Below are 26,605 nucleotides of genomic sequence, written 5' to 3' on the forward strand. Positions count from 1 at the left end.
AAGAAGTTGAAGAATTTTGTCGCTGATAATGCCTTTATTCTCTTGAAATGGACATACTATCTATGACAGGAGGAGGTCATATCTCATGGAGGTCAGACAAGGGGTGTCAAAAGTACAAGAGATTTATTCAGGGATCATCAGGCCGTAGCTGTATTTTAAAATTTCAGGACATGGGGAAAAGTTTGGAATTTAAATTCAGGCAATGAATATGGCATTTCTTTTAAGGAGGGGAATGTTTTTGTTTCATTGTTCTTTGGAAAAAAACAACCTTGGATTGTGTTTACTCAAAAGTGTAGTTTACATTGATAATGATGGAGAAGATGAATGAGATTTTAATAACTATGACTTCACAGCTTAGCAGATAGAACTTGCTGTTTTGTGAGAATACAAAGGCCTATTTGGCATTGTCCTTACCTTTTTATACCACATAGACCTCATATTTGAAACTTAGAGTGAAAGAAGAGAAGTCCAGGAAGAGAATAACAGAAGTTCAGGGTCAATTCTTCAAAAAGATGCGACTCGATTTCTCTTTTTGTGTGTTTTCACAATCAGATTTTTTTTTCTATATTTGGAAAGGTAAAAACTTAAAGTGAGCAGGGTGAATGAAATTTTGGCTTCTATGAAGGCAGGTGTATTCGCAGGTGTTTGTTCCATAGAGAAGCTATAAGCTAATCAGGTCTTGACACAAGAATAACATCCATTGCTCAAAGGGGAGTGTTAAACTAAGCATATATTATATGCTAATTACCACCTTATAAACGACAGTGTCGCCCTGTGACCCCATCATGAGGATTGTATGAACACCAAGGGGCCCTCAAGTATGGGGAAACTTATCCCATATTCTAGAAACTGATCCTCAAGAAGAGAGGCAGTTGTGACACCCTCTCTCATATTGTGTACCCAGCATGTTGTTGAAGGTGTCAGTGGATTGGCGCTGCGTTTGACCAGCCTGATTCAAAGACCTCATGTCAACACAGCAATATGTGAACGGGGGCATACCATCCCTAGATTCATAAGTACTTTGTTCAATATTTGCTCCTCTTTTTCATGAAGGTTGGAACGTGCCAAACCAGCCTTGACATGACCGTGCCCCTAGAAAATCATATGTTGATGGTTAAATGCCATCTATTAGATCCTACACCCTACCTTTACTGCAATGTGTACCAGTCCCATTGTCCAATAATTGTTTGGGTATCTTTACTGATGGATGCCAAGGTTGACCTTTAGTGCTAAACGACCTCCATTTCCTGCCATTATGGGCAGTTTTTGTTGTGGTCCAATAAAGATAATTGTTTTATTTATTTTCCTTCCAATTGTTTTCTGGAACTTACGGAAACAGACAAGTGGCATATGCCAGAATCATTGATGGTGACTGTTTTATTCTCTCAATTTCGTTTCCGTGCAGCGTTTTATTATCAAGGTAATATGGTGATGTTTGTGGTGGGGTTGGTAGGTTGAATCTGTTTGTTTGACGTTCGATTTTGTGGAAGTTTGTCATGGACAAAATGAACATTGGGCACTGGACATCATATGAGGAGTTAGTGATCTGGGCCTAGATTTTCAAAGCTCTCTTAATTAATGATTAATTAATGTTAATGTATGACACTTACGACTGTCTTAGCACTAAGAGAGCTAGAAAAATCTAGGCCCTGTTCTTTACAATAGCAAAAATAGACAATGTTTTACAAATATTTTATGGCATTTGGTTATTGAGAGATGTAGATACATGTATTATAGACCACCATCGTAAACCTACGATGCAATGCAGCTCTTTGTTTTGTTTGTTTTATGTTTTTGTTTTATCTTGAATATTGTAAACAACTATTTTACACTTTTTAGAATCTATTTTATCAGATAGCTGAAGTTGGTCATTCGCTTTCATTTATCTTTATATTGTAAAATACTTTGAATAATTACTTCACAGGTCGAGGGAGAAAATGCAATAAAACATTAACACTATTTGCATATTTGTGTTTAAAAAAACTTACTTACTAAGTGATGTCCTAAGCATTGAAACTGAAAGAACAGATGTAATTTATGTTCAACACTGTCATATTCAGAACAAGAGATTGCGGAGCTTGAATTCAGAAAAATCTCAGTATTTGAATGTTATTTCCTGACTTCAGAGTCCATGTTTTACTGTATTACTCCTTAAAATCATTCTTCCTAAATGACCTTGTCAGTGAATCAGATTCCAATTTCATCACAGTTTTGATCACTGGTATGTCAATATCGTTGTATAATACTACCTGGAACTGTTGATAATATTGCTGGATTGTTGATGAGAGTGGTGTAAAATCAAACTGACTCACCAACTGTCATAACTTTTATTCAAATGGCCAATGTCCTATGTCCTTCCTGAATTAACCCAAATATTGTTGAAAGATGACAATGAAAATTTATATTATAAAGTGCACATATTTAGTGCACATATCCATGCAACTAGTACATGTTCAAGGTGCTTGATTGTTCCATTGATCAATTAATGTCTTTTTCTTTTTTGTTTGTTTTTAGTCCCATCTTTTTACATTTTTCCATCCTCTATTAAGCATTGATTGGTTAAGTGTACATCAGAATTTATGGCTGTTGTTGTAAATATAATTGCAGTACGCACGCACGCACGCACGCACGCACGCACGCACGCACGCACGCACGCACGCACGCACGCACGCACGCACGCACGCACGCACGCACGCACGCACGCACGCACGCACGCACGTTATATTTTGAATTAGCAACATATGCATCCATACAAATACACATACATATGTATACACTTATACACACACACACACATACATTCATAATACAAAACATTTTTTAAAAATTATGTGTTTTTTTCTGGTATTCTTTATTCAACTCGCTCACCACTTCACGTATAAACTTTCCCTTCTATTGCAGGTTTTGTTTGCGTTGAATCAGACGTTGTTCCAACATGAAGCATATCGGACCACAAAAGGATCTGTTCCGTATACCACAGAAGACCTGATAGACCATTATAACTGTGGAGACCTCAACTCCATTATATTCAACCATGATACGGCCCAGGTTCCGAACCTGGTGAACTCGTCACTCCCACCAAGTCAGTTAAAGACGGCCAAACGTATTGACCAGTATTTTAGAAGTGAACTTATTGTGAAACGAAATCATAGGATGTCACAGAGAGTGATGACACTTCTTAAAAAGTATCCCAAGAAAAGCTTTTTCTTTGCATTTGGTGCAGGTAAGTGGAATACCTTTTGTCATCATGATATTACCGTTTTACTTTTACAGGAACTGGTATGGAGTTATGTCAAAGAATACATATGGATGTTAATAAATCTACTTGATAGATAGAAATAGTTAAGTTTGTTGCAGGCATCATTGTATTGTTTTGTAATGGCACATCAAATACACCAATGTACTACTTTAAGAATATCAAGTTAGTGTGGTACAAACTGATATGCCTGATGACTTTAGTTTGCGTGTGCAAATTGTACATGTTGTAAATTGCATGGGTACATTGAGTAGGAACTTGTAGTAGATACATTAGTAGGTAATTTGAGTGGGTACATTCTGTGGGTGCATTGAGTAGGTACATTTAGTGGGTACATTCTGTAGGTACCTTGAGCTGACACATATGGTGAGTACATTCGGTGGGAACATTCAGTGGGTACTGTGTGGGTACACCGAGTGGGTATATTCTTAAGGAACATCCTGCTGGTACATTCTGTTGGTACATTGCACACTTTGAATATCCAGGAACCAAGATTGTTTTTAATCATTTTAGTTGAAAAGTGATAATGTTGAGTAGATCCAGTGAGAAATGTTATAGATATATGAAAGTGAATGAAATATATTCACATTATGAACTGATATAAGTTTATTATAAGATTCTGATTATGATAGCGAGTTAGTGGGTATGGTTTTGCACCACTTTTAGCAATATTCCAGCAATATCATAGCAGGGACACTAGAAATAGGCTTCACACATTGTACCCATGTGGGGAATCCAACCCGAGTCTTTGGTGTCACAAGCTAACGCTTTAACCACTCGGCTTCTCCACGGCCCAGTCTTTATAATCAGTATGTGTATATGAATCAGTATCTGATTCTACCAAACGAGGCACCCATCACAGATCCGCGTAAAGATCTAATTCCTTGCATGGCTGGATCAGCTTGTTAAAATTCCTGATCTTGTTAATAATGGTCACCATGTATGTTTAGGTTCTTCACAAATGAACCAAAGCTCTTTACACATCCAGTAAGTACCATTTGTAAACAAAGTTAAGATGTGAGATAAACTTAATGGGTTAAGCTCCATGCAGTGTTATTGTTGTCTAAGTGGTAATTTTAGCACCTATGAGATAAGCAACAGAGTAAACAAAGAGAAATTGTTTGTGTATTCTATGTATTGGTATGTGTTGTGTTTGTAAACAAATCACATGTGATTGGTATCAGGAATGGTGTCTGATAACAATATATAAAGGAGTTTGAAGTTTGTTGTGAGGCTGTTTGTTACTCACTGAGGTTTAACATGCCCTTGAACAGTGATTCAGCCCTGTCGATGCAAGTCAGCAAAATGTGTCAGCAAGTCCATAGACAAACACATTATTGGTGTTTATTTACCTCTAAAATGGAAACTCATGGTACTACTGCTGACAATAGATGGTAGCAAGCTTTGATGTCAACTCACTATCAGTGACTCCTGAGACAATCAAGGGGCACAACTCTGGACAACCAATTAAACACCTTGACCAACTTCTCTCCAGTTAATGTAAGAAAACTGAAGTCTTCTGGACATAGAGGTTACAAAAATATGACCTGCCAGGAAACTATGTTGTATGGATTTTAAAATGGTGACTCTTTCATATTCAAAATTAGTTTTTCCAGATATTGTGGAACACTTACGTTCAAGAGGATGTATTATCATTGAAAGCTTTGGTTTATTATGTTGAGTCACTCTATTGTCATTTTTCCTGAATCAGCAAGTTTGTCTTCACTTTCATCAGCTATTTTCAAACAAACAAAAATACTATTTTCATCATTTAGGAGTTTCCTCATTGGTTAACACTGACAGAGGTATTAGGCTCTTCAGCAGAAATATTCCCAACGTATGAAAGAACTTTGCATCAAGTAGACATACTCACAACAAAGATGTGCGATCGTAGACAAGCTGAGTTTCTATCAATATAGTTCTAGACAGTTTAGAATATTTAACCAGTATTTAATATCATTTAATACATGAAACTTTAAAAAGATTCTTTGAGAATAATTATTTTCTAGTTATTTACACTAAAACTTGAAAAATATGAACATTTGTAATTTATAATAATTGCTTGCTGAGGATGTAAGATTTAACATTTGACCAGTACTTCATATCTTGTATTTCATGAAGTTATGAAGTTTTTCTTTCTTAAATAACAATTTTTTTCAAATTACTTACACAGAAATAAAATAAACATAAAATTGAGATTTGTAAGTAATGATAATCACTTGTTAAGGACATAAGATTTGACACTCTAAGTGAAGTAAACTGTACATGTCTAGGATTAAGGTACTAAAACACCTGTATGGGGGCCTTGTATATTTCAACCAATTAATATCCACAAGGAAACAAAACTCTCCACTTGCAGACAACAGGCATTATTCAGATAAATACAAGTACACCCAGACACTGCTTGTCAGCTAAACTGACACCGATTCTTTGAAATTTATGATTTTTTTCTCTCCAGCTAAGGAGAAAGCCTTGTTTACTCAGAACCAATCAGATGAAATAATTAACGTATTACCCTTTGACCTGTTGCATGTCAGCGTAAAGCAGCATATAAATTTGGTAGACTCCATTTTAATGTTTCCTAATGAGGAAAAAAATCGGCTCAAAACAGACCATGATGAAATATGCCTAATGGTTAAAAGCTGTAATGATGTTAGGAGCGTGAACATGGTGTAGGAATTTGGAAAAACAGCAGATGAAAGTTTATGTCCAATTAATTGTAATTATAAGAAAAATGTCTGTGAGGATGTGGACTACATTTGTTGAACCTAGATGGCATTGTCAAAAATTTCAGGACATTTCAAGATCATGATTTGTTGAGGTTTTCTTATTTTTTATTTTTTGAAAACATGTGGATTTTACAGTTGCAGACTTCAGACATGTGGAAGCATTTGTGTTGTTAGTGATAAAGTTTTTAACCTTTTTGGTAAAAACAAAATACAAGGCAAACAAACAATCGTGGAACAAGTCTGTGATTAGCAGTTTAATTGGGCAAAACACCTGTCATTCTTTATTATGATTTGGGTTAAAACTGTACGTTTTCCTGCTGCAAATTGACTGACTTCCCTTTTGTAGTAGTTTACTTATTCCATGTGTTGTAAGTTGATGTCTGTTCATTTGGATGGCTAGACATGGTAACAGTTTTAAGAAATGTCCCCATAATCCAAGTCATATTAAGAAGGAAAAGGCTTTAAGTTCTTCAATATTATTTAAAATTTTTGTGTGTTTGTCAGTGTTCACAGTAGGTGATGTAAGAGTGGTACAGAAATAAAATTAGAAATATGCAGTCCAGATCTTTTGCGTGTGACATTTTCAGTACAATTCTGAATCATTTCAAAATTTATTGTTTTTCTGCATATTGTTGTTTTATGTTGTTTAAAACTTAGGTAGATCAGAATCTATGCATCCAAAACATGCATTCAAAATATATTTTGAGCATTTTTATTATATATTTGCGTGAAAAACGCAGGTTTCATCGTTAACACGAACAATGTGTGTCTTTAAGGTAATACTGGTAGTCAAGCAATAAATATAGTCAGTATGACATGTTGGATTTGTCTTCTGCTGAGTGGGAGTGCTTTTGTGGTGTGGTGAATGGTGCCCCTCCCCTCTGTCTGTAGGGGATAGAATTCTAAGATTCATTGTAAAGGACTTTTTTGATGTCATAAAGTTTGATTTTGATTTATTAATTTTATTTAAACAGTATTAACCTGGTCTAGTATCCTTATTGATGTTGTAATTATTTACATTGTAATGACAATTTATTTCTGGAAATTCTGCTTTAGTCACACAAAAATCCCTGTTTTATAGTCAAAGTAATAATAACTATCAACAGATGTAAGTTATGATTCAGATATTTTAACTCTTCTAATTTTCAGTTTTTAAGGTCCACAGATATAAAATGTTGAGAACCCAGCCCATCCAACATGTAAGGCTTAAGTTAGCATAAGGCTAGCGTTGAGACATGATTGTTGGAGTTGTATTACACAACTAGAAACCATTAACTTGGAAATTGTACGTTACATCTGAGTGAAATGGAATGATGAAACTCTTCTTCATTTCATTTCTCGCTGTCATTCATGACCTAGCTCATGATCAAGAGGTCTCATTCATCAATAATGTCTTGGATTGCAGCAAGAGGTCTCATTCATCAATAATGTCTTGGATTGCAGCACAAGCGAATCCGGAACATTTAGTTCAATGCGGACTTAATCAAATACGGCAATTTGCCCATAATGAACCTCATATTGAACTGTGTGCAACAGATTTAAACAATTGATAGTTTATAGCAACCTTATATTTCACAGGAAACCGATTGTTTTGACATGTGCCAACACACATTCCTTTGTGAGCTTTCCTGAAATTGCAACCATCACCAACTCAAACTGCTGCTTTTCTCTCACATTGCAGAAATATGTTTATGTTTATGCAAAGAGGGGTAAAATCGTCATATTATGGCCCCAGCTTGGGGGTATTTGCGTACTAAGTTCACTTTGTGAATATGAGAATAACAAATGTCAAAATTTATCGTCTTATGTTGGACTGAGGTATGTTTATATTATTATATAATGGGCAACATATATCTTTTTTTTCTTAGTTGCTTGTTGGAAATATTGTTTCTGAATTTGTAAAAATGTTATGGGTTTCATATGTGAAATTTGGGTTGTGATTTAGTTTGAAAACAAGTTGGAAATATAGTATTATTTGCTGTAGGATGTTTACAGTTATTTGGTTCTGTTTAAAAATGTTCTTAGTAGAAGTTTCAAGAAAGTTACAGTTTATGCTGACTTTGTATAAGAAAGGCATTAATTTATTTTAATGTTCCTTTGAAAAAGAATATATATTTTTGAAGCTCAAAATGGTTATTTAATTGCACATTTATGCATAGGGTAAAGCGCTACTCAAAATAAGTGAAAGAACACTCTATTCTGTCAAATTGTCACAGGTAAATCATCATGTCATGATGGACTAAAATTGGTACTGAGAAACAATCAGGTGTTTATTTTAATTTCAAATTTTTATTATTTCAAGTGTTAATTTATTTTGTCAGCTTGTTCATGATCCCAATACTAACAGTCATTTAGTTTGGATGATTGATAAAATGTGTGTGAATTATTGTTGTGTGACGTAAGTTTTAATCGACTTCATCCTTTCATAGTGATGATTACAGGTATATTTACAGGTAAAGGCACAGGTACTATTAAAGGTATATTAATCAAGCAAGAAATGTTGTCTTGATATAGGTGGGTGGTAGGGTGGCCTAATGGTTAAAGTGTTCACTCATCAAGCTGAAGACTGGATACAGGTTCCCGGCTGCCGCTTGTAAATATCATCATTGTTTGGCTGTATTAGACTAGTGTTCTATAGGTATTTCATACACTCAGTGACTGATCTTGGTTGTGTAGCACCCGTCATGAAGGCATTACTGATGTGCATTGCAATGGCAAGAATTTATGTTGAAATATCTTTTAAGTAACAGAATCATGTGGTGTTTTGATGTGTGTGATGGCTTGATGTCATTGGCATGGAACCAGCAGTAAGGTAGGGCCTAGCATATCTGTTTAACATGTGGTGCTTGGGAGCTATAGTGAGCCATGTGGGGCTCACCTGGGAAGATGGGAGAGAGAAGCACAGCTGACATGGGAAGGTTTATTGTTGGTCTGAGAGTTGCGGGGAGGGGAGGGGCACCTCACACTATGAGTGGCTAGGTGGGTGGGGTACAGTTGACAGTGGAATGTTTATTTGCTGGTGTGAGAATTGGAGGGAGGGGAGGGTGCACCTCACATTATGACTGGTTGGGTGGGTGGGGCACAGCTGACCGGGGAAGGTCTAGTGCTGGTCTGAGAATTGGAGGGAGGGGAGGGGCACCCGACATTTTGTCTGTAGGTAGGTGTGGCACAGTTGACTGGGGAAGGTTTATTGCTGGTTTGAGAGTTGGAAGGAAGGGAGGGGCACCTCACACACTGACTGGGTGGGTGGATGGGGCACAGTTGACAGGGGAAGGTTTATTGCCGGTCTGAGAATTGGAAAGAGGGGAGGGTGCACCTCACATTATGACTGGCTGGGTGGGTGGGGCACAGCTGACAGGAGAAGGTTTATTATTGGTCTGAGAATTGGACGGAGGGAAGGGGCACCTCACATTTTGTCTCTAGGTAGGTGTGGCACAGTTGACCGGGTAAGGTTTATTGCTGGTTTGAGAGTTGGAAGAAAGGGAGGGGCACCTCATATTTTCTGGCTAGGTGGGTGGGGCACAGTTGACAGGGACAGGTGTGTTGCTAGTCTGAGTTATAGTCAGGGAGCGGCACCTCATACTATGGCTGGCTTGGTGAGTGGGGCACAGCTGACGGTGGTGGGTTTAATGCTGGTCTGAGAGTTGGGGAGGGGGCAGGACTGGCTAGGTGGGTGGGGCATAACTCACAGGGTAAGGTATATTGCTAGTCTGAGAGGCAGATAGACTAGAGGTGGCACTCTGGACAGAAGCACTATCCATGAGATGTGACCAAAGAGATAGAGCATCATGGAGTAAGGTAGAGGATGGGTTGGAGAGGAGTGAGATGGAGAGTATGATAGAGCATCTTGGAGCAAGGTAGAGGGTGGGTTGGAGAGGAGTGAGGTGGAGAGTATTATAGAGCATAATGGAGCAAGGTAGAGGGTGGGTTGGAGAGGAGTGAGATGGAGAGTATGATAGAGCATCATTGAGCAAGGTAGAGGGTGGGTTGGAAAGGAGTGAGTTGGAGAGTATGATAGAGTATGATAGAGCAAGGTAGAGGATGGGTTGGAGAGGAGTGAGTTGGAGAGTATGATAGAGCATGATGGAGCAAGGTAGAGGGTGGGTTGGAGAGGAGTGAGATGGAGAGTATGATAGAGTATGATGGAGGAAGGTAGAGGGTGAGTTGGAGAGGAGTGAGGTGGAGAGTATGATAGAGTATGATGGAGGAAGGTAGAGGGTGGGTTGGAGAGGAGTGAGGTGGAGAGTATGATAGAGCATGATGGAGCAAGGTAGAGGGTGGGTTGGAGAGGAGTGAGATGGAGAGTATGATAGAGCATAATGGAGCAAGGTAGAGGGTGGGTTGGAGAGGAGTGAGATGGAGAGTATTATAGAGCATGATGGAGGAAGGTAGAGGGTGGGTTGGAGAGGAGTGAGATGGGGAGTATTATAGAGCATAATGGAGCAAGGTAGAGGGTGGGTTGGAGAGGAGTGAGATGGAGAGTATGATAGAGCATCATTGAGCAAGGTAGAGGGTGGGTTGGAGAGGAGTGAGGTGGAGAGTATGATAGAGTATAACGTAGCAAGGTAGAGGGTGGGTTGGAGAGGAGTGAGATGGAGAGTATTATAGAGCATAATGGAGCAAGGTAGAGGGTGGGTTGGAGAGGAGTGAGATGGAGAGTATTATAGAGCATAATGGAGCAAGGTAGAGGGTGGGTTGGAGAGGAGTGAGATGGAGAGTATGATAGAGCATCATTGAGCAAGGTAGAGGGTGGGTTGGAGAGGAGTGAGGTGGAGAGTATTATAGAGCATCATTGAGCAAAGTAGAGGGTGGGTTGGAGAGGAGTGAGGTGGAGAGTATGATAGAGCATCATTGAGCAAGGTAGGGTGGGTTGGAGAGGAGTGAGGTTACTAGGTGGGTCAGGTACAGCTGATGGAAGAAGGTTCATTGCTGGTCATTGAAGTGGGGTATGGTAGAGAGAAGAGTAGGGTCTCATAACAAACTCTTCTATTATCACAGTGTTAATATCATGAGTTGACCGGCAGCTGGAAGGTGATATCCTCACCTCCCCAAGCTCTGTACGTTACACAACACTGCTGTGTGCAAAACAATACCAGCTGAATATTGATGTGCAACAAATCATCCACAGCATGCTATGGGCAGAGCAAGGAGGGACCAGCTGACAAGGAGGTAGCTTTACTTTACAAATCCCAGCCCAGAAACATGGAATCAAGACACGCATACTACATTAATCGTTGGATGAATTTGGAAGCATGAAGGATGTTTCTTATCATATGTCTGACATTACAAGGGAGGCAGCGTGTGAGGACAGCAACATGGTTACGACATGGGCAACCAACATCGGTAACCTATGCTTCTGGAATGGAGGGCTCATTCACCTGAGATAACGCGTGTGTTTATCACTTCACTGGCTAATAATTTGACATTATAAACTGAATATTCTGCCATACTGGAACCATCTGCTTACCGTTCCTGGAGGCAAGAACCGGTTCCATTTTCCTGAACTATGGTTATCACTAGTCCTTGATTTTTTTGACAGACAACTTTTTAGTTTTCCTTCAGTCCTTGATTGAGTATTAACATTAGAACAGTTGTGCCATGTTTGGCCCGTGTCATTTGTTTGAGCCGTCACAAACTGATTAATTATTCCGCGCCGTGCATTTAGAGGGAATGGAATAAGCAAAGAATGGTTGCCTACATTTTCTCATTGTATGAGAAAGGTGCTGGTAAGGTTTCGTGACCTTGACCTTCATTTCAAGGTCAAAAGGGGAGGTTTTACCCTTGTCAGCAAGATATCTAAAGAACTGGTCACAGGATATTTTTCATATTTGACACCAAACTGTATCTAGGGATGGCATAGAGCCCATTTGATTTTGGTGACTTTCACATCATTTTCAAGGTTACATCAACACTTTGAATGTTTCAGCATATTCACATACATGTTTAGCTTGTCAGCAAGATATGTCAAGAACTGGTGACAGGATTTTCTTCATACTTGACACCAAGCTTCATCTAGAGATGGTGTAGGGCCCAGTTGATTTGGATGACCTTCACTTCATTTTCAAGGTCACTGTGCAGCTCTAAAGATTTCAGCACAAAGTTTGATTTTGTAATTTTGTAAACAATTTGTGACTCTCATGCTTGAACCATCTGTTAAAGCAAACTGACTATTGGTTTTCTGGAATCACTGCTGCACCAGAAAACATTTTAATTTTCATGGATTTTATTCTGTAGACTCAAATTATTACTTATGATATTACCACTGGGAGAAAAAGACCAAAACTGAAAAGTAACAAATTCTAACTCAAATAGATCAAAACTGCTGAAAAATAACAAATGCTAACGCAAATGAAAAGAAAAGTCTGATGTGTAAGGTGTTACGATGCCAAACTACTGGAATATCTGTCACTGATCTCTCACTGATGCTACTGAAAGTGTTTTTATCCCCCTGCATTAAATGCCAGTCGATGCCTTGTCTGTCCGTCCGTAGTCATTTTGTTTCTGGAGCGTAACTCAAAAACCGTTTAATATTTTTAGACCAAACTTGATAGATATAATAATCTGAACCTATGATTGTGCCTTTTGCTATTTACAGATTTTTGGTATTTTTATTTTTATTTTTTCCCATGGAACATTTTGGTGTCAGTCCAATGGTGGGGTGGGCTTCGTTTCCGAAGAACTCAAAAACCGTTCAATATTTTTCTGCAAAACTTAGTAGATATATCAATCAGAACCTAAAGTTGTGCTTTTTGGTATGTGCAGGTATTATGATTATTTTCTTGGTTTCCATGGAAACATTTTTGACTTGAGAGGTATGTGAAAGGTATGTTTCGTTTCTGGAGGGATTTATCATTTTCCCAGTTTCCACAGAAACGATTCTGACTTAATCTCAAAATGGAGGGATGGGCTTCATTTCTGGAGCACAACTCAAAAACTTTCAGCAAACCTGGGCAGATATGTGAGGCAGACCACAAAGTGGTGCCTTTTGCTATTTACAAAGTTTTGGCATTTCTGTTTCTCCCGCTTTCCATGGAAACAATTCGGATTTAGTCTCAAAAGGGAGGGATTGGCTTCGTTTCGGGAGCACAACTTGAAAACCATTTGATATCTTTCAACAGATCTTGGCAGATATATGAGACAGATCTTGAAGTGGTGCCTTTTGCTGTTTACAGATGTATGGCATTTATGTTTTTCATGACTTCCATGGAAACCATTCAAACTTAATGAAAGAATACATCAAGTAACTGTCAGATGATTTGTCCTTTCAAATATGGGGGGGGGCATATATGATATATGTCATCTTCTGATGACTCTTGTTGATATAGGTACAGGGTCAGTCTGTGTACACTGGTTCTTACACTAATCAGGACTGATCAGGCATGTTGGTGATAGCATGAGCACCAGTATATGGTTACAGGGCATGATATGTCTGATAACCAGATAACTATAGCAGTGAAAGCATTCGCTCATGACACTGAGGACTCAGATTTGATTCCAAGCCCATTTCTGGTGTTCACTGGCATTATGTTGCTGGAAAATTGCTAAAAGTGGTGTAAAACTAAACTCACTCACGACACTAAATTACAGAAATCAGGATGCATAACATTCCCTTGTTGACCGTTGCATAGTGTGAGGGAATTCTCCGCCACATTCAGCAATATTCTAGCTATATGACCATTGCATAGCGCTACAGGAGTCCATTCCACAAAGCTCTACGTTTGACTATTGTACCATGGCAACCAAATTCCCATATTTTAGCACTGACTTAAAGTTGTCATAACGCTATTATATTTTTATGAAACAGGGCCTGAGGTTAGTTTATTATGATGAGCCTTTTATGTTACAGTCATAGTTATCCAGTCATAAAGTTAAGACAACCACTGAACATAAATCACTTGCTGAGAGAAGCCATGATGGACTTCACATCAGCAAGGAGTAATGTTCAGGATATAACAAGTTATGTTATCATAAATTCCCTAGAGGATTAAAAGTCAGCACCAGCCCCTAGTGCTGCGATAGATGCCAGTGTCAGTGAGTTAGGTTTTATACTGCTTTTAACAATATTCCAGCAATATCATGGTAGGGGACACTAATAATGGGCCTTAAACATTGTACCCATGAGGGGAATCAAACCAGGATCTTCGGCATGACGAGCAAACGCTTCAGCCACTAGGCACTCCCACTATTCCAAAAGACGCTAGAAATAATAGCATTGGTTTTTCGGGTAATCAGATGTATCATGCCCTGTTAGCATATATTGGTGCTCATGCTATCAACCGCATGCATAGCTGAGAACTGATCAGTGTTAGGGCCAGTCTGCACAGGTTGTTAGTGTTTTACTCCTATTTTGACCATGTAAAGTCAAAGTTTTCTCTGAAAAACCTGAATTGAAGTGGATGCTATCCTACTCCAGATAATATGTCAACTCACTGAGTAGGGACTCTGAGGGAAAGTGAGGAGGTGTATGTTTGTCCGTCAAAACTCTCAAGACTACTTAGAGTTGAAAGCATCAAGACATTCAACTTTGATATTAGTCTAAACTGAAGGCCAGTTCCTCATCGAGATTCACAATCAATGGAATGCATGGTTGTGGTATGCCAGGTTTCTCCAGAACCGGAATCCTCTCTTCACTTGTATGTCAGATATGACACTCATGGAACTGGTTGAGATCATTTTGGAGCTGAATCCTTGATTAGGGAGGCCCCTTCGGGATCAAAAGATATTTTCATGTTTTGTACGCAGGATGGGTACATTGACAGCGATCAAGACTCATCCTGATTCATCCTGAGAGGAATATTTGATTTCCTGACATCGCTTGATTATTGGACCAGATCGTCTGTCGGGGGTGATTAATTAGAACCTTTCTCACCTCCTTCAGATGACACTGGAGAGTGCTTGTCAAGATATACTAGACAAGGTCTCACTGATTGCATGACTAGTTTTATGTTATACATTTTATCACCAAAGGATTGGAGTTTTGGAAGATATTGCAAGCTTTCTAATTTTTTATTGATGAAATGCAGATTCTGTTATGGTATTGATTTCAAATGAAGCGGGATCTAGTGAATGGTGGCTATTCTTAGCATTTTACTTAGTGGTATATATACCATTCAGAAAAAGTAGGGGATATTCCATTTTGTGATACTACTAGATAGTGCATATGAGAAAAAGTAACATATATATATCCATTCAGATGAAACATTTCCAAAGGAATAGAATAAATTGTCACATTTTCCCTTAATTTGTCTTCATTATCTGGTTCATCATTTTCCTTTTAGTAACCTTGTAAATCCAATATCCCCCAGTTTTGTAAGTGGTATATATAAAAAGAGACAAAATAAGAATTAGAGGTCAAGAGAGAAAGTAAATAAGACTGAAAGAATTAGGTTGGGAAAGTGTGAGGAGAAAACAGCTACACGTGATGAATAAGTTAGTTGGATTTATTGCTGCTTCTAGCAATATTTCTGCAATATCTTAATGTGGAACTGGGCTTTATGCATTGTTCACAGGTGGGACATTGAACCAGGTCTTGTTCGTGGGAAAATACTGTAACTAGTAGGTTGCTCCTTGGGCCTAATGGAACAGACAGAGACTAGTCAGAACTGGACCATCCAACCAGCATGTCTAGAAGCCACTGGGCAGCTGCATGGACTGCTGGACCACCTGGCAACACAAGGATGTAGAGAATATAAATAGCATCTTGGCAAACTGAAAGGGAAATATCTAGAAGTATTGGATGAATGACGGAAAGTAGATTTTTTAAATGGATGCGTGATCTTGAACCTCTTTTCTCATTTATATTGAGTTCCAACTGAATTTGAACTGAACTGAACTCACCCTGGTATAACTGTATGTGGTATAAAAGCATATTGATATGCTTCACTTCTGGCAACAAGTTGTAATATTATCCATAATACCCATGTTAATTGCAGAAACAGGCAGTAATAATAGATATATTACCCATGTTAATTGCTGAAACAGGCAGTAATAATTGATATATTACCCATGTTAATTGCAGAAACAGGCAGTACTAATAGATATATTACCCATGTTAATTGCTGAAACAGGCAGTAATAATAGATATATTACCCATGCTAATTGCAGAAACAGGTAGTAATAATAGATATATTACCCATGTTAATTGCAGAAACAGGTAGTAATAATAGATATATTACCCATGTTAATTGCTGAAACAGGCAGTAATAATAGATATATTACCCATGTTAATTGCTGAAACAGGCAGTAATAATTGATATATTACCCATGTTAATTGCAGAAACAGGCAGTACTAATAGATATATTACCCATGTTAATTGCAGAAACAGGCAGTAATAATAGATATATTACCCATGTTAATTGCAGAAACAGGCAGTAATAATAGATATATTACCCATGTTAATTGCTGAAACAGGTGGTAATATTAGCCATATTGCCCAAATTACCCATGTTAATTGCTGAAACAGGTAGTAATAATAGCCACATTGACCAAATTACCCATGCTAATTGCTGAAGCAAGTAGTAATATTTTTGCCATATTACCCATATTAATTGATGAAACAGGTAGTAATAATAATATAATAGCCATATTATCCATGTAAATTTGCTTCAGCAAGTAGTGATATTAGCCACATTACTCAGAGAAATTGCTGAGGCATGTAGTAATATTAGCCATATTACCCATGTAATTATTTCTGAGACAGGTAGTAATATTGACCATAGTACCCCCCATAGTATGTGAAACAAGTAATAATATTTGCCAAGCCTATGATGGGGTAGTAAGCATTTATGAAAGAGCTACAACTCTATTTTGATTTTGCATCTAACACAGTGATCCACAGAGAAAACATATTAATAACTCTAATTTCAAACATTATAAGCATCTCACAAGTTTAGCCAAGTATATTCCTTCCTGTCTTATGAGTGTTTGATGAGCAGTTTGTTCCGCACTGTGGCAACACCACTATATAATACACGTCCATCATGTACTTGCCAAGGACAGTAATTGTCAAAAGCCATTGAATTCTTGTCAATTTATCTTTGTGTCCCATCAGTCCAACTCAAGATTTATCATTACCATGATGCAAAGATGTCATTAAATATATACCAACTCATTTACATCAGCCTAAGCGGCTTACTTTTCGATGAAGACTATTTGCAATGTTATTCGGCTCAATCATATGTGAAAAATCGGACAAAATTAACAGCATTACCAAGTAACTAAGCCAATTTGGGTTAACAGTGGCAGTAAGATTGAGTTTTACAAATCTCTCACGTTCCACCATGTATTTACCTCATTGATTGGTGGCCACTATGTTGTGTCTGGGTGGCGTTCCTGTGATTTCTCAGCAATTCCTTGTAATTTGGCGTTCATTCACATCAGCAAATTTCCTTTCTGAGATTCCTTCAGTCTGAAGTGTTGTGGCGGGGAAATGGCATAATTAGTTGGCATTGATTTTATTTGATTTACAGGAATGCCATACATTTGTTGAAGATGTGTGATGATGTTGGTATTCATGATGATGATGATGATAATGATGATGATTGTTGTATCACTTTGTTGACGTCATCATAGTGATGATGGTTGTGACGACGACGATGATGATGATGTTGGTAAGGACATGGTATTACTTCATTGCCCTCAGTGGGGATGATGACGATGATGATGATGATGATGATGATGATGATGATGATGATGATGATGATGATGATGATGATGGTGGTGATGATGATGATGGTGATGGTGGTGTTGATGATGCTCATCATCATCATCATGATAGAACATCTATGTCTGTTCACTCCTTCATGCTCAAAAAATGCCTCATAGCCCTGAGCCTAGGCAATAGCATGGCAACACTGAAAAAAGTTTGCTTTATGTCTGTTTTTTATTCCACTGACAGATCTTTCCAGATGCTTATCAGAATCTCAAGCAGCACATTTTTTTCTATGTATAGTTTGTGAATATACTTGCACTCTGAGTAACAACTGAATGATTCAGACTGGTTATCAGATTTGGATTTTAACAAGACCGTCACTGGAAATTAATTAACTTCTAAATAACACAAATTTGGAACAAATAAGCATGCACATGTCACGTTTATAGAAGTTCAACCTATAAATGTTTCTAATTAATGCCAGAGGCCATGGTGAAATGAAATCAGGTGTAGTATATTTATTGTTTTTGTGGCTCTAAATTGTTTCTTACTGACACCTGCAGGTGTTGCTATTGATAGGTGTTGCTTTTCAATCCCTGCAGAACAATAGCAATGGTAACACCTCTGTACGTGCAGCACCACTGAAGAAATGCTTTGGATTTACGAAGTTTACATTAAATATATCGCAGTCAGAACAATGGGTACTCATGCACTTCTACCGACATGTTGTATTATAGGGTGCCTCTATTTTGAAAATGAATATATCATGAGTGATTATCGATTAATGTATATTCTGTCTACCTACTTTATCTTTAAGCCATATTCAGGTAATGTCAAAGGAAGGGATAACAGACATGGTATTGAACATTGTGGCATGTGTGTGGAAAATTATGGAGTGAGTTTTTGTGAGTGAAAATTATTATGGAGTGTGTATGGTTTTGTGCCACTTTTAGCGATATTCCAGCAAACTTATGGCATTGTACTCTTGTGGAGAATCCAACCTAGGTCTTTTAGCGTGATGAGCAAATGCCTTATCCATTAAGCTACTCCACTGCCCCAGAAACTTTTATGTTCCCAAACAATAATGTTTAGTAATATTTCCTCCAGAGGTTAAAGAAAAGCATATGTTAAAGAAAGGGTTAAAGTAAAGGTTTTCTCCACATGATTCATAAATTCAGAAACACTCTCACTCACTCACTCACTCACTCACTCACTCACTCACTCACTCACTCACTCACTCACTCACTCACTCACTCACTCACAGGAACTAATTCTTGTATTCACTGAAGCATGTTTAATCTGATGCAGGTGAAACCCAAGGATCATGTAGGTTGTCAGCTTACTTCATTATATATATCATTGGACAACGATATATTTATTTTCAATAGCGTGTGAAGCCGTCATGAGTCACACAAACCAGAATCTGCTCTCTCAGTGTTTGTTGATTTAGTGAAATAAAACCTAATTCCCCTGTAGTTGATTTTAAAATGTAAACTGAGATTTTGATCTGGCTAAATTTCCTTTCCAAACACACCTTTGAAATTCAATATGATTGTAAAAATAATAAATACTTTGTTCTTTGCAGTTGTATTTAGTATATTTAGTAATTTGATGAATTGTATAAATAATTAGAACAATCATGGCTTGTTTTACTCTATTTGTAAGGGTTTCTGTTCCTTTTTTTAAACTAAACAGATCATAAAGGTCTATGTGAATTTCAAGATCAATCTCTGACAAAATAAATACTTCCATCATTGCCGCCCAACACTCAAATGTAGATCCACCTCACATTACAATCCGTGTTTATAAACCCATCAAAAAGACATTACTTCAATAAGGAGTAAACTTGCACAAGTCTCAAAGGTGAACAGAAATAGTTTAAACGATAATTTCTAAGAAAAATAATGCATAAGAGACCAGTGTAGTCCTCCGCTTATCTAGACTTGCCTCTTTTAAAGACAAAATTGATATACATCCATGGGCTCAGCATTCAGTACAGCCTTCGAGGAAGGCTAGTGGTACATATATATACTCAAGGGGAGGATCTTTAGTAACATTAAAGCATATAACAGAATAAAAGGGAGAGGCCATTGTATCTTTTGAGCATATAATACAATGGGAGGTAGAATGTTATGACATTTTAAAGCATTTACTTTCTGTTAATAATTTAGGAGAGAGAATCAATTGAATCTTTGAAGCATATATTAGAATAGATGGGAGAAATTGTCATATCTTTGAAGCATTTACTCTGGGGTATCAGAAGAGATAATCATTTCAATGTTTGAAGTATATAATAGAAAACAAGGAAGAATGTTTTGAATCTTTGATGCATATAATAGAAAAGAAGGAAGAATCATTTGAATCTTTGAAGTATATAATGGAAAAGAAGGAGTGAGTGAATACAGTTTTATGCCGCTTTTAGCAATATTCCAGCAATATCACGGCGGGGGACACTAGACAATGGGCTTCACATACTGTACCCATGTGGGGAATCGAACCCAGTTCTTCAGCATGATGAGCTAATGCTTTAACCACCATACTACCCCACTGCCCAAGAAAAGAAGAAAGAAACATTTGGATCTTTGAAGCATATGATAGAATAGATAGGAGAATCTTTAATTTCTTTAAAGCATTTCTCTGGGGTAATCGAACAGAAGAGAGAATCCTTTGGATCTTGGAATCATACAATAGGAAAAAAATGGGAATTTTTTTATCTTTAAAGTATAATTGAACATAAAAGATAATAATTTGGATTTGGGAGGAATATAATACATAGGGGAAGGTGAATCATTTGTCTTCAAAATCTGTAATAGCATTAGAAGCAGAAGAAATGAATTAATTTTACAAAACTTGTGACAAATTACCAACTTTATCATGATAATTTTGCACATATAATACCACTGACTGAATTTAGTTTTATGCCGCATCTAGCAGTATTCCAGCCATATCATGGTACAACATATACTACCAGTAGTATATGAGGCCATGTAAATCTCCAACAGCATGTTCAGCCCTGTACATCATGGTCTGAATGGCTGCCAAGCAGTAGACATGCCCAAGATGAAATTCAGCTTGAGCTATCTTGAGGCTACCAATTCTAAATCAAAATCATCAATGAAAAAAACTGATTATTTTGTTTGTATGTCTGAGCTGTGTCTGTTTGACTAGTATGTGTGGCATTCATGCCACCCTTCCCTGAAATTACAGTCAAGCGAAAATAATTTCGGAGATCATTTACAAAATCAACAGTGATGTGCTCCCAGCCCTATTGCCCTGCTAATGCTGCAGACGTGTGTTGTGGCCACATTAAAGAGTTTCTCTCACTCGGAGGATACTCTTCCTTTGCCACAGAAAGGAAGTCCGCAGTAGCTTATCTTTCGCCCCTGAAGTGCTTGAGTCGTGCTGTAGATGTGAACTGCACTCAGGTATACTCCTTACAGGGTAGTGTAGTCTGACTGCTTGTGTCATATCGTCTAGTCATGTTGCAAGTATGTGCGCAGATGGTCTGTTTGGCGCTGTCATGCAGGGCTTGTCCTAACGTCTGATGTCATTTTTACTACCCCTATGCCTTTCAGAGAGTCATATGCATATAATATGGGATAAATTTTTTAAATCATTTGAATTCGTTCACTTGCCACTGCATTAAAAATGTACAGTATTAACCTGAGGATGTTCAACACAGATTGTGTCAAATATACAAGATTTCTGTGTTAGGGCAATCCCTAACCTTCATCTTGATATATATCATCTTGACCCATGTTCATCAAGCACCCATCAATCTGTATGCTCATGATCCATATCCATCAGTACCCATCCATCTATACCCTCTTGACCCATGCCCATCCATCTGTATAAATGTGATCTATATCCATAAGGCAACCATCCATCAAGCACCCATCAATCTGTATCCTCATGATCCATATCCATCAGTACCCATCCATCTATACCCTCTTGACCATGCCCATCCATCTGTATAAATGTAATCTATATCCATAAGGCAACCATCCATCAAGCACCCATCCATCTGTATCTTCATTATTCATATTCATCTATCAAACCTAGCACTCATCCATCTGTATCCTCATTCATTTTCATCAAGCGCCCATCCATATATGTCTTCATTATCCATATCCATTAAATACACATCCGTGTGTGTGCATGTGTGTTCATGTGTGTGTGTATTGGAAATGAGTTAGTTAAATAGATCATATACACCTCATGTTTGCTGTCTGTCTTATAACAACATGTCAGCTGAGATGGACAATGACTCGATTTAGTTATACAATAGTATTAATTGACCATGGACCTAGATCTGGTGCAGACACACTGTGAACCACCACACCACTGGGCCAGAATGAGGGGTGGATTCCCCACATGGGTACAATGTGTGAAGCCCATTTATTGTGCCCCTGAGCCCATTTTCTGGTCTCCGCTGCCATGATATTGCTGGAATATTGCTAAAAGTTGCGTAAAACTTAACTCACTCACTCACTCACTATTGTGCCTCCGAATGTGATGTTGCTGGAATGGTGTTAAAAGTGGCATAAAAGAAAGAAATTTAAGATATGAAATACTGGTGAATTAAAACATTTTCATCTAAAGTAACACAACTTTGATGCTTGCTTAAAATGTAGTACAAGTATTCAAGCATATTTAGAGGCATTCTCGAGAACAGATATATTCAATATCATCGAAGTTACTACAGCATCTATAAAGTGTCATACAGCTCTAAACATGTCTTTGTCAAATAACATGTTTAATGATACTGATATGTAAATATTCATGTAATTCATACAGACATGTTTCTTAGGAAAGAAATATTATATCAGGGTTGTATATTTAGACTTCACTGTTTATTATTGCGAGACATTTCAGAACCCACCAGGCATGTAAAAAGACGCTATAAGCTCTCATAAAACCTGTTTAAGTGATATTTCACATGCGCGGTTGTAAAAGATTATTAGTTCACAATAATAAGGTCATGCCAAGACCTTAGGAAGTCATTAAAGCACAGAGAAAAATTATCGCATCTCAAATATGCATCATTTATATGCGCCCCAGCCTTGTCACACCCCAGGTAAATCTTAGCACGAGGTAGTAACATGTTGCAGCGTGGGCGGAGAGGTGATCAGGAGGAAATAATTTCTACACAGAATTTCTTTGAAGCTTAGAGTCAAAATATGAAGCTCTTAAAGGGATAGTGTCTGACCTGTAGCATTTTTAAATGTGTAGTGAGAAGCTGTATCATGTGAAAGATGTGTGTTAGCTATGGTATCTTAAGAGCATGGTAGTGTAAAAGAGTTAGAAATGTCATAGTTGCGTCAGACCTGTAGTAACTTAATTTGGAGTGCCTGAGCTGTAGGATCTGAAAGGTTTAGTGCCTGAGCGTGTACTGTAGTATGTCAAATTGTAGTGCCTTTCACTGTAGCATGTTAAAGATGTAGTGCCTGAGCTGAAGTAGCTTTAACTGGAGCTGTAGTATCTTAAAGGTGTAGTGCCTTTCTCTGTAGTATCTTAAAACTGGAGTGCCTTTTATTGTATTTAAAAGGTGTAGTGCCTGAGCTGTAATGACTTTAGCTGTAATTAGACGGAAGTGAACTTCTCTGTAGTACCTTAAAATTGTAGAGTTTTTTGTGGTAGTATCTTAAGGATGCAGTTCCAGAGCTGCAGTAACTTTAATTGGAGTACCTGACCTGTAGTAGCTTAAAAGTGTGGTAGCTTTCACTGTAGTATCTAATGGTACAGTAACTGAGCTGTAGTAGCTTAAAGATGTAGTATCTTAAAGGTAGTATCTTAAGGGTGTAGTGCCTGAGCTGTTGTATCTTTAATGTGCCTGAGCTGTATTTTATAGGGGGCAGTGTCAGAGCTGTATATTAAGGGTACAGTGCCTGAGCTGTAGTATAATGAGGCTACAGTGCCTGAGCTGCAGTATGTGTTGAGGGTGCAGTGCCTGAGCTGTAGTATACTATGGGTACAGGACCTGAGCTGTAGTAAGTTAAAGGTACAGTGCCCAAGCTGTAGCATTTTAAAGGTACAGTGCTTGAGCTGTGGTAAATAAAGGTACAGTGTCTGAGCTGTGGTAAATTTAAGGTACCATGACTGAGCTGTGGTAAATTAAAGGTACCATGTCTGAGCTGTGTTAAAATAAAGGTACAGTGCCTGAGCTGTGGTAAATTAAAGGTACCATGTCTGAGCTGTGTTAAAATAAAGGTATAGTGCCTGAGCTGTGGTAATTAAAGGTACAGTGCCTGAGCTGTGGCAAATTAAAGGTATAGAGCCTGAGCTGTAGCTTCTTAAAGGTGTAGTGTTTTAGATGTCGAATCTTAAAGGTTAGAACTGGAGCAGGTTTAATGTCAGTTTCAGTGTCTGAAAGTTGTTGTATCTGAACAGCAGTGTCTTAAAGGCGAGAGTCCATAGCATATCAACAATGTAGAACCTGGATTGTAATGCTATAGAGTCATTATGTTGAGAAGAGGACTTATTTCATTCAAGCATCTTTAGCATGTGTCAGCAACAATAATAAATGTTATCAACCATTTAACAGAATCTCTATAAATGTAGAATTTGTCCTACATATATTTCTGGTAATAAAATACAAAACTGTTCAGACAAATTTTTGTCATATTATGTATCCATTCCTTTGATTAATGAATAAGTATAGACAAACTGTCGGAGTCTTCCTCTCACTGAAACAAAGGACTTGGTGTATACAGGTTCACAGGCTGGTTGTGTACGATGATAGCCAAAAACTACCTCTGTGTTCCCTTGCTCACTTCAAAGCCATTTCATCAGTGTCAATGTTAATTCGTCTACAGTGATAGGAAGCACTCACCAGTTGTACACAGTTTACTGCTAACGTCTCCAGACAGCTTTAAACAGACAAAGTTAATTTAGTTTTCTGCAAAAACCATACCCTGCAAGAGAAACAAACAGTTTAGGAGTCAAGATAAAAGAGACAAATTGCTAATTCCCTTGATTTTTGTTCAAAACTGTTTATCAAAGAATTCACTTTTGCCTTTTGATGATATGGGTCATAAGTATTTTGTGGAAGAGAAATTTAGAATAAAAGAAATGAAATAGAATTCTTTAAGATACAGTATATCTTTTAGGTTTTAAAAAGACTATTAACTACACAAAGTCTGTAACTTAATTTTTTTTTCATATATACCACATCACATCTTATAAGTAATGGAAATATATCATGTCCTTTGTAACAGGGTTTTTGAAAGGGTTAATACACTATTTATTAATTGATGCAAATAGACATATATTTCAATCACTAATATTTTGGTATGGGTGTTCAAGAAAATACTGATGACATTTAGTTACTAATATGAGGCCAGGCCAGTTTAATTTCCTGATTTACAGATTTTTGACTCGTGAAAGCCTAAATGTAGGAGGGGAAAAAAATAAATGAATAATTACTTTCAAATACTACAGTTTTTTGTTCTGGCAATTCATAATGTTTATGTGGGGCAAAAAATATAACAAAAATGTACTTGTGAATATACTCTGGAAAGAATATGACTAGTAGAAAACAAGAAATAAATTTGATCTGGCCTGATGAAAGCGGTACATGGAATGGCCTTATGGTTACTGTCACTGATTCAACTTGCTGATGGCACTGGTTCTACATGAGACTCTAGTGCTTCCTGTCATGTGAAGTGACAACTTGACATATGTCAACCAAGTCAGTGAGCCAGATCACCTGATCCAGCTAGTTCCCTTTAATGGTTCCTTTTAAGATTGGGATGAGTTCTGTAGATGAGTTCTGACCCGGATCTTCACTTGTGGATGGAGGGGGTGAGCTGGGGGTATCATTGGTCAACTATGCAGCAGCTTATGAATATCTTTATTTGTGCAGATGTACACATGCCAAAGATTTTTCACAGACCAGGATAATGGTGACTAGTTAGCTGAGATAAATAGTCATACAGTCTTAACTTCATGACTGAAGGTAAATCTAATAAATCAGCTTTACCCAGAATGCAGCAGTCCAAATGTCGTCATCATGAAGATGTTTTAAGGGATTTTAATTTCATAAAAATATTTAACCTTTTTAACCGAACATGGCAGTTCCATGACACCATTAACATGATGTACCTGTGATGTACATGATAGTCACTCAACAATATTTTCTGCCTCATCTGGGTAGCAGGGGTTACAAATCAAAGAAAAGCAAGCTTTGATATGAAAAAAGTGATTCTGGAAGCTTTTGATCTATTGCATTGCACTGTCTCACCCACCAAGGATTGGGCTGTACTTTCAGAAGCAGTGCAAATGTCATGTTTATTTCACCAGATTGTGATGGTTAGGTAAACATGCCAATCATGTTCTATCCCATCCTGAAATGTATCAGAAGATGCTTAGTCCGAGATGTTATGCTGTGTGTTGATAATTGTGCCAGTCACAATTTTCACCTGCATTCACCAGTTGGATTTTTTGTTCCTTTTAACAAAAGTCCACTTGTTTAACACTCTAACAACAGAAACTTTATGTACAAAGTACACCTGTGTTATTGAAGATTTATTAAGCATAGATTTTGGTAGAAAATGTGCAAGTTTGTAGTTGATTGATAGAGAATCTGTCTTATATTTATGTATATATATATATGTCTTTTGTAAGGTTGATAGATCTGTTTTATTATGTGGAAAAAAAACTCATGGACAGTCGATTTTTGTCTTTAAAAATATGACTGGGATAAAATTGGAGCAGTTGGCTCATATTACATCACATTTTATGTTTGAGTGAGTGAGTGAGTTATGGGTTTGACACCCTTGAGGATGGTTATGTTATGATGTATCAGCTAAAAGTGGGAGGAGAACCTTAAGTGATGCCACATGGAATGGTACAGACAAACCATCATGCATATTCATACTGACAAAATCTTGGGAATCAAACCCAGCATCTGCATGATCAACAAACCCTTTAACCTATGAAGATCTGGGTTACGACTAGTTTCCACAACA

At 37.6% G+C, this 26,605-nt stretch overlaps 1 protein-coding gene across 1 annotated transcript in view; it reads left to right on the forward strand.

Moving 5' to 3' along the window:
- Positions 1-26,605, forward strand: part of LOC137290387 (metalloprotease TIKI1-like) — a 91,758-nt gene that overhangs the window by 57,930 nt on the left and 7,223 nt on the right. Inside the window, exon 3 of the mRNA XM_067821288.1 lies at positions 2,902-3,223. Within this exon, the coding sequence (XP_067677389.1) occupies positions 2,902-3,223 (322 nt within the window). The remainder of the gene's footprint in view (positions 1-2,901; positions 3,224-26,605) is intronic.

This window comes from Haliotis asinina, chromosome 7, assembly GCF_037392515.1.
Source record: "Haliotis asinina isolate JCU_RB_2024 chromosome 7, JCU_Hal_asi_v2, whole genome shotgun sequence".
Lineage (NCBI taxonomy): Eukaryota > Metazoa > Mollusca > Gastropoda > Lepetellida > Haliotidae > Haliotis > Haliotis asinina.